The sequence below is a fragment of the Cebus imitator genome, unplaced genomic scaffold (genome assembly GCF_001604975.1).
Source record: "Cebus imitator isolate Cc_AM_T3 unplaced genomic scaffold, Cebus_imitator-1.0 Scaffold811, whole genome shotgun sequence".
NCBI lineage: Eukaryota > Metazoa > Chordata > Mammalia > Primates > Cebidae > Cebus > Cebus imitator.
This window is the reverse complement of record NW_016108126.1, coordinates 108,039-117,346: the sequence shown is the minus strand read 5'-3', so window position 1 is coordinate 117,346 and position 9,308 is coordinate 108,039. Positions and strand designations below refer to the sequence as shown.

General features: G+C 35.8%; 1 protein-coding gene across 1 annotated transcript in view; it reads left to right on the top strand.

Moving 5' to 3' along the window:
- LOC108297534 (probable ubiquitin carboxyl-terminal hydrolase FAF-Y) overlaps nt 1-9,308 on the top strand; it is a 222,617-nt gene that overhangs the window by 178,795 nt on the left and 34,514 nt on the right. The window contains exons 27-31 of the mRNA XM_017520181.2: nt 788-896; nt 1,228-1,374; nt 2,187-2,333; nt 3,942-4,164; nt 7,308-7,528. Of these exons, the coding sequence (XP_017375670.2) occupies nt 788-896; nt 1,228-1,374; nt 2,187-2,333; nt 3,942-4,164; nt 7,308-7,528 (847 nt within the window). The remainder of the gene's footprint in view (nt 1-787; nt 897-1,227; nt 1,375-2,186; nt 2,334-3,941; nt 4,165-7,307; nt 7,529-9,308) is intronic.

Below are 9,308 nucleotides of genomic sequence, written 5' to 3'. Positions count from 1 at the left end.
AAACTGGAAGGTGAAGGTTGCACTGCACTGAGATCACACCATTGCACTCCAGCCTGGGCAAAAGAGTGAAACTCTGTCTCAAAACAACCAAACAGTTTCAAAGTAATGAAACTTTGGTACACATCAGAATGATTGGCATGGCTTATTAAAATATAGATTCTGGGTTTCTCTTCAAGAGTTAATGACAACAAGTATGGAATGGAATCTCAGAATTTGTGTGTCTTACAGGTTCTCAAATGATATTAATGCTATTGGTTTGATAATCACATTTGAGAATCATTGATAGAATCAGACATATCTTTAGCTATGTTACATTTCCATGAGTTGTTTGCTCCAATACACTTTTCATTGAAAGTGATTCTGGGGAGGCAAAAAAGATATATAGAAGCTTAACACATAGCACCTTATAGTATCTAGAGGGTGTTTCCAGATGTTTCCAAGAGAGGTTAAAAATGTCCTGCAAAATAAGAGGCTTGTATTTTATTGAGTGATGGTTACCTTTGACGTGATCCACCCTGACCCCTGATTCATAGTGAGTATTAGAAGGTCTAAGAAGTCACATGTTAAGAAACTTGAAAAATAAGTAGTAATGCTCTCAGCCTATTAGGGGGCAATTTGAAGGTTAGCTCCCTGACAAATGTTTTAAATCAGTTTGTTCCATGTTGCTAGCCAAATGCTAAAGTGGGGGTTATTTTACTATTGATGTATACCCCTATTAAAGAGGAGTGTTGGAATTATTTTGTTGATATTCATGAAATACATGTAATATATTATGTTTTTATTTCAGAACTGTTCGTCAGTTGGCACAGGAGCAGTTCTTTTTAATGTGCACCAGATGTTGCATGGGACACAGGCCTCTGCTTTTCTTCATTACTCTACTCTTTACCATATTGGGGGTGAGATGTTTTCACCTGTCAATATAATGCATTCTTAACATGAGAAACATTCAGAAAATTTGTACTGTAGTTTTTGTTATATTTAGAACAGGCGTAATTTATAAATGCAGTATTATAATTCTTCACTATTTGCAGAGTGGCATTTTGTTGTTTTACAGTTCTTGGGAAAAATACAGTTTTCTTGGAAAAATAAAAGTCAATCAGCTTATTGCTTTTGTCATTGCTATGAAGTAGTGCCAATTAATTTTCATTTTTCCGTGTTAAAAAAAAATTAAATTGACTCTGAGTGTAACCTGTAAATTCCTGTTCTTTTTTAAATTTAATATTTCAGAGCACAGCAAGAGAGAGGGGTAAATATTCCAGTGATTATTTCACACTTTTACGGCACCTTCTCAATTATGCTTACAATGGCAATATTAACGTACCCAATGCTGAAGTTCTTCTTGTCAATGAAATTGATTGGCTCAAAAGGATTAGGGTAAGTTTAATAGTATTTAGTTTATTCTGTTATGATCAAATCAACTGTCTTATTTAAAGGAGGTTTATAGACTTCTATTCAATCTCTATTTTTATTTGAGCACTTGAGTGAATAAATTCTCAAAATGCCTCAGAGTAAATACAGACAAAACTTTTCATTGGTGAATTAGTAACTTACATTTGTAGAAAGAAACATAGCTAGTTTTGTTCAGTGTGTCTTTCCTTAGAACTTGGAATTTTGATAATTTTGTTTCTTTCACCTTGGTATTTGTTGTCTTTTTTTTCAAAAATTACCATATTTGAAGACATTTCAGAAAATCACATTTGAAAGATTGGTATTTGCATTGAAACATCTGACCTCTTTCATGGAGTTCTGTGAGAATATATTTCTGAAGTGTATGGCTTTGGGCTTCATATTAGCATTCTTCTAGTAGAATATAAAGCTTACTTACAGAACTGGCTTTTGAACCCTGGCTATTGATCAAGTGTACCCAGATAATTATTTTTCAGGAGGAGCTTTGCTGTGCATTGTAGAATACTGAGCAGCATTTCTGGCCTCTTTCACCCAGTGCTATAGTAACCTCCTTTCCCCATGGTTGTAAATCCCAAATATGTTTGTGCCTTGTGGGTGCAAAATTGTTTACATTTACTGTTCTAGAGAGTTCTGAAAAAGAAATAAGAAAACACTTGAATGGTTTGGGGAAATTGTGTAGAAGATCTCATTTTTCTCCAGCTCTCTGTTGTTCTAACTCCCTGTCCTTTTCTGTCTTCATCTTATAATAAACTGGACCTATAATATTTATCCTTTCGCAGGATAATGTTAAAGACACAGGTGAAATAGGTGTTGAAGAACCAGTACTGGAAGGCCATCTTGGGGTAACAAAAGAGTTATTGGCCTTTCAAACTCCTGAGAAAAAGTATCACATTGGTTGTGAAAAAGGAGGTGCTAATCTCATTAAAGTAAGTTATTTTCTTCTCCCTCTTTCTCAGTCTCCTGTCTCCTTCTTCTGTTTTTTTGAGATGAAGTCTTGCTCTGTTGCCCAGGCTTGAGTGCAGTGGTGCCATCTCAGCTCACTGCAACCTCTGCCTCAAGCAGTTTTACTGCTTCAGCCTCCTGAAGAGCTGGGACTGCAGGCATACCTTACCATGCCTGGCTAATTTGTGTGTTTTTAGTAGAGACGGGGTTTCACCATGTTGGCCAGCCTGGTCCTGACCTCCTGGCCTCAAGTGATCAGTCTGCCACTGCCTTCTGATGTGCGTGAGTGGCCAAGCCTGGCCTTGTTAAGGTAAGTTCTAAATTTTGGTACTGAATTGCTTATCATGACTTTATAAATGTTTGTTAGCAAATCATCTAAGTGAGCTCTGTATAATGTCTTTGAGATATAATCTTGACTCTTTCTTTTTTCTTGACATCTATTTTAAAAACACTTTCATTTCTGAAGAGGTTATAGTAACTTGAAAATGCATGCCTCACTTTAAGAGATTTTGTAAAATAATTACAAATCAGAGTTGAAGTGCTTTGAAAAATTAATAAGCAGTATTGATTGATTTTCTGGTTGGATAAGTCTCAATTATTCTTGATTAGATTTATTTTTATTTATTTTTTGAGACAGAGTTTTGCTCTTGTTGTCTGAGCTGGAGTGCAATGACACGATCTTGGCTCATCACAACCTCTACCCCCTGCCTCAGGAGGTTCAAGCAATTCTCCTGCCTCCGCCTCTGGAGTAGCTGGAATTACTGGCATGTGCCACCGCACCTGGCTAATTTTGTATTTTTAGTAGAGGTTAGGTTTCTCCATGTTAGTCAGGCTGGTCTGGAACTACTGACCTCAGGTGATTGGGCCTCCCAAAGCTCTGAGATTACAGGCTTGAGCCACGGCACCCAGCCTCTTGACTGAATTTCTAAATGAGAAAAATTTCTATCTTGGGAAACTTTATGTTTTATGTATGTATTGATGAGTTTCTTTATGTGTCTTGTAATTCAAGGAAAAGAATATAATTTTGATGCATTCTTGTTTATATCTGATTTAAAAAGTAAATTTATTTAGAATGTCACTTTTCTTGAATATAAAATTGTTTAAATCACTCTGCCTTATAATCCCAGCACTTTAGGAGGTTGAGGCAGGCAGATCACCTGAAGTCAGGAGTTTGAGGCCAGCTTTGCCAATATGGTGAAACCCCATCTCTATTAAATATACAAAAACTACCTGGGTGTGGGGGTGGGTACCTGTAATGGTCAGCTACTCAGGAGGCTGAGGCAGGAGAATTGGTTGAACCTGGAAGGCAGAGGTTGCACTAAGCCAAGAATGTGCCACTGCACTCCAGCCTGGGTGGCAGAGCGAGACTCCATCTCAGGGGAGAAAAAAAATCTAATCTGGAAAACTGATTACATGTATTAATTGTACTCAGGGTTTTTGTTTGTTTGTTTGTTTTTAGGATTATGTTTTGAGATATAATGAGATGTTTAATTATATCATATTATTATTAAAGTATTTCCTTTGAAGAGACATGTTTTTTCCAAACTGTATTTTCTACTAATAACATGTGATGTCTTTTTCGAATTTACTAGGAATTGATTGATGATTTCATCTTTCCTGCATCCAAAGTTTATCTGCAATGTATAAAAAGTGGAGAACTGCCAGCTGAGCAGGCTGTTCCAGTCTGTAGTTCACCTGCTACCATCAATGCTGGCTTTGAGCTACTTGTAGCATTAGCTATTGGCTGTGTAAGGAATCTCAGACAGATTGTAGACTGTTTGACCGAAATGTATTACATAGGCACAGCAATAACTAGTGAGTATTTTAAATTATAAAACTGTTTTTCTTCATTAATACTTGTTTAAAATTTTATTTTGTGTTTTAGAAAAAATTAACTTTTGATGGATTTTCTTGATCCAGTGAGTTTAGTGGTTTTTAGCCATCAGGTATATAATTAAAACCATTTTAGTCAGAGAACATTAATTCAAAAAAAATTTTAGATGTGTCTTTTAAATGCTCCCCTGTTGTTGGTTTAGGTGAGTTTTATTTAATCATGTGAAAGAAAACTGAAACTTCAGAGTAAGAATAAGCCAAATTTAATGCCATAGAAAGTTCATATTTAAAATATGTGCATTGTAAAGATTGTTGTAATCCAAACACTGAAGTTGAGTAATGTTATTTGAATTATTAAAAGGTGTGGCTTTAAAGATCCCAATGTGAAAAGAGAACATTTGAGTGTATTTTTGTAAGCTCTAAATGTTCACATCAATCCCACAAAGTGGGCAGCTATGTTCGGATCTTACGTAGAACTGAAACTCAGAGTGCTAGATGGTGTAACATAACACATAATGACATAAAATTGTTCACTTCAAAGAAAAACCAAGGCTTAGGAATATTATGTATGTGTGTTTATATACGTGTGTGTGCGTATATACACGCACACACATATACATATATATTTTTGGAGATGGAGTTTTGCTCCCATCGCACAGGCTGGAGTGCAGTGGTGCCATCTTGGCTCACTGTAGTCTCCACCTCCCAGGTTCAAGTGATTCTTTTTCCTCAGCCTCCTGAGTAGCTGGGATTACAGGCTTATGCCACCATGCCTGGCTAACATTTTTTGTATTTTCAGTCGAGATGGGGTTTTGCCATGTTGTCCAAGCTGGTCTTGAACTCCTGACCTGATGTGATCTTCCCACCACAGCTCCCAAAGTGCTAGGATTACAGGCATGTACCACCATGCCTGGCTAAGAATATAATTAGCATAGCATTCATCATAAATTTTAAATTAATAAATGTGAATTTATTTTTCTTATGTCTTTCTCTGGGTGAGGATATTTTGAATTACATTGTCGGAGTGTCTAGCTAAACTCTCTGCTTAAAATGACAGATCTTTATTTTTCCCGTTGAATCTGCACAGAGAAAAGTTTCTTTTTAAAAAATACTTCTTTTGTTAGTTTATTTAACTAATGCATTTATGTAGTAAGTATATATGTTCAAAAAGAGTTTCTATTCTAGAAACACTTTTGTTGTTAATTTAGAGAATGTTTATACCTGGTAAATAAGTGTTTTTACCTATAAAAGCATACATGCTAACAATGAATAACTTCCTACCAATTTTATGTTTTTCAATCCAGAGATTTTCTTTGTGTGTGTATTTGTATGTATGTATAGTTATTTGTTTGTTTTTGTACAAATGAGAATGTACAAAATACAGTATTAACCTTGTGTTGTGCTTTGTTACACATCTGTCAGCACTTCAAGGTTTGTGTAATTCTGTTTTTTAGCTACAAAACTTGCAGTTCAGTGTACTCCAGTTTATGTTATTAATCTCTATGGTGGTGATTAATTTTAAGTTGTTTTTGGTTTTATGTAAGGTAGAGAGAAATTTATACTTCTCACAGTGATTTCATTTACACCATCTCATTGACTTTATGTCACAATAAACCTGGATATGGGCAAAGCAATTATCACTGTTTACTAAGGAAAGAAACAGATATTTAAGTGAAGGTTATACCTTTTATGAGTTAGAACCAAGACTTGACCCAAGTGGTCTTACATACAATCAAAAGTGAGAAAATTGTGGTATTGGCTGGACGAGGTGGCTCACACCTGTAATCCCAGCACTTTGGGAGGCCAAAGAGAGCCGATCACAAGGTCAGGAGTTTAAGACTAGCCTGGCCAATATGGTGAAACCCCTCTACTAAAAGTTAAAAAAATAGCCAGGTGTTATGGTGCCCACCTGTACTCATAGCTGCTTGGATGGGTGAGGCAGAATTGTTTGAACCCAGGACCTGAGAGGTGGAGGTTGCTGTCAGCTGAGATTTTATCTCTGCACTCCAGCTTGAGCATAGAGCGAGACTCCATCTCAAAAAACAAAACAAAACAAAACAAAAAACCAAACAAAGAAAAACGGTAGTATTTTATTTACATAGGGTTCTGACCACAGTGAATTTAATATACTTAAATACAGAAGTGGTTTTTTTGGTTTTTTGTTTTTTTTTTGAGATGGAGCCTCGCTGCACTCAGCTGGAGTGCAGTGGTGTGATCTTGGCTCACTGCAACTTCTGCCCTCTGGGTTCAAGTGATTCTGCTGCCTCAGCCTCCTGAGTAGCAGGGACTACAGGTGCACACCACAACATGCAGCTAATTTTTTTTATTTTTGGTGGAGAAGAGGTTTCACCATATTGGCTAGGATGGTCTCAATTTTCTGACCCGGTGATCTGCCTGCCTCGGCCTCCCAAAGTGCTGGGATAGCAGATTGAGCCGCTGCACTCCGCTGGAAGTTTTTAATTAGTAAAATAATATTGGTTAACGCTAAGCTTGTGTGTAGCGTTAATTAAATGCTAAATGGAAATTTAAGGCTATACCATCTTTTTTTTTTTTTTTTTTTTTTTTTTTTTTTTTTTTTTTTTTTTTTTTTTTTTTTTTTTTTTTTTTTTTTTTTTTTTGTGACAGATTCTGTCACCCAGGCTGGAGTGCAGTGGCGTGATCTTGGCTCACTGCACCTTTGTCTCCTGGGTTCAAGCTGTTCTGCCTCTGCTTCCCAAGTAGTTGTGTGCCACTACACTCAGCTAACTTTTGTATTTTTAGCAAAGACAGGGTTTCACCATGTTGGTCACTCTTGTCTTAAACCACTGACCTCAGGTGGGCCAAAGTGCTGGGATTATAGGCATGAGGCACTTCACCTGGCCAATGTTACATTATCTTATGTGACTCTTTATAAGAAAACTGTTAGGGAAGCAATGTCTTTAAAAACATGGATTTAAAAAGGTCTGTATTTAAGGATCTTTATAGTGGCTCACATTGTTGGTGTGAAATTTTAAAATTACTATTTCAAAGTGGCTGTGTGATAGTAAAGGAGATGATGCTGTTAATAATTTGTCAGCCTGAAGGAGAGAACAGTGAACAGAATCATCATTTTCATAATGCAATCATCTTTTCTCTCTTTAACCCAGCTTGTCAAGCACTTACTGAGTGGGAATATCTGCCCCCTGTTGGACCCCGTCCACCAAAAGGATTTGTGGGACTCAAAAATGCTGGTGCTACCTGTTATATGAATTCTGTGATCCAGCAGCTCTACATGATTCCTTCTATCAGGAATAGTATTCTTGCAATTGGAGGCATAGGTAGTGATTTAGATGATGATATGTTCGGGGATGAGAGGCAGGACAATGAGGTAAATTTTAATTACCAATTACTGTTTTCTTTGAAGATTCTGATGCAGATACCGTTGTTATCCCTGAGATTACTGTACTTTCATGGGATTTTTTGAGGAGTACATTTTGATGATAATGGCTAGAATCTCTGAGTTACCCTGCCTGTTACTGTTAGATAGTTACAGTGCTCACTCTCTAATGGACTTGAAAAACTACAGTTGATAATTTTTATCACTATTTTTTTTTGTCTCCAAAGCGTAGTTCATATTTTTGTGTGACATGGTAAATTTAATTCTATGTTTGAAAAATCATGAATCTGTTCATTTTTAATAATTACACTTTCATTGTCATGTTTTTTAAAATGTTATTTAATTTCTTTCACCTTTTATATTGTCTGTGTTTCATATGCTATACTTATTTTTAGGATTCTCTCTATTTTTCTTAAATTAGAGCTCTTTCTGCTAAGGAAAGAATTTGTTTCTGAAGTAATGCATCATAGACTTGTTAACAATGTCAGGTAACAACTGCAATCAGGCTGCCTATGAAAAGTATCCAGTTGAAAATAAAGCAGTAAAAAAACTTACATTTTAGTGGCAGATCACATATTTAAGACATAGCTCTTAAATATGTGTATATAGAAAACTTAAAGTTTTGGTTATGTGTTTCATTTGGTGCAGTGGCACATGCCTGTAATCCCAGCACTTTGGGAGGTCAAAGTGGGCAAATCCCCTGAGGTCAGGAGTTTGGGAACACCTTGGCCAAAGTGGTAAAAGTGTTCATCTCTTACTCTTTTGCATGTATGATAATAGGAACTAAATATAGAAATCATAATATTTTAACTGTAGTAAATAGTTCTTCTCCAGTTTGTACATTTCTTCCATTAAGTGGTCAGAAAAAGTTTGAGTTTCACATTATATTGTATCATTTATGGAGATTACAGATGCTTGCTTCTACCTTTCAAGATCTAATAAATCATACCATCTAGTCATTCCCGTCTGGTTAGCTATACTTTTAGTAAAATCTCCATGTAGGTTGTTCACCAATAGCAGGTTAAGAGCTACTACTGGAAGGAAATTGGAATTTAAATCCTACTTTTATAGCCCATATTACCCATAGGGTGTTGTATTTAAACCAACTAGGGTTGGCTGATCATACTGGCAACAAGTTAATGAGGCCAGCAGACTATAATATTTCAAATTAGGTCTCCTACCTTTGTGTTTGGTTTCTTGGGTTTTATATTGTATGAGCACTGTACTGTGGCATGCATATCTCTGCCTAGTTACTTTTTCTACACAATGAGCTTCACCAAGGCAGGAACTGGAACTCAAAAAAAAAAAAAAAAAAAAAAAAAAAAAAAAAAAAAAAAAAAAAAAAAAAAAAAAAAAAAAAAAAAAACCAACTGGGTAGTGTTTATTTCTATATCACAAATATCAGATACAGAACAAAGCATTTAGAAACATGTTAGATATTTATAAAGCAACTGTATGTTGCTGTGTGTGTTGCTCTGTAAGTACAATAAGATTATGACCTTTGGAGCTTCTGTGTATGCTCCTGTTCTTCTTCCACAACTATTCTTAATAACTGTATTTCTTGGGTTTTAATAGCTGTGATCCCATTACATAAATTGTCTCATGTAATCTGGGAAAATGGATTATCTTCACAAGAAGGTACTGAATTCTAGCAAGACTAAGTAACTTACTCCCCTGAAGTTACTTATGCAGAGCACTCATTTGTCTTTAGCCCTGTCTACTTGACCAAACTTTACTGTATCACACTACCTGTGATGTATGTTGTTTTTTC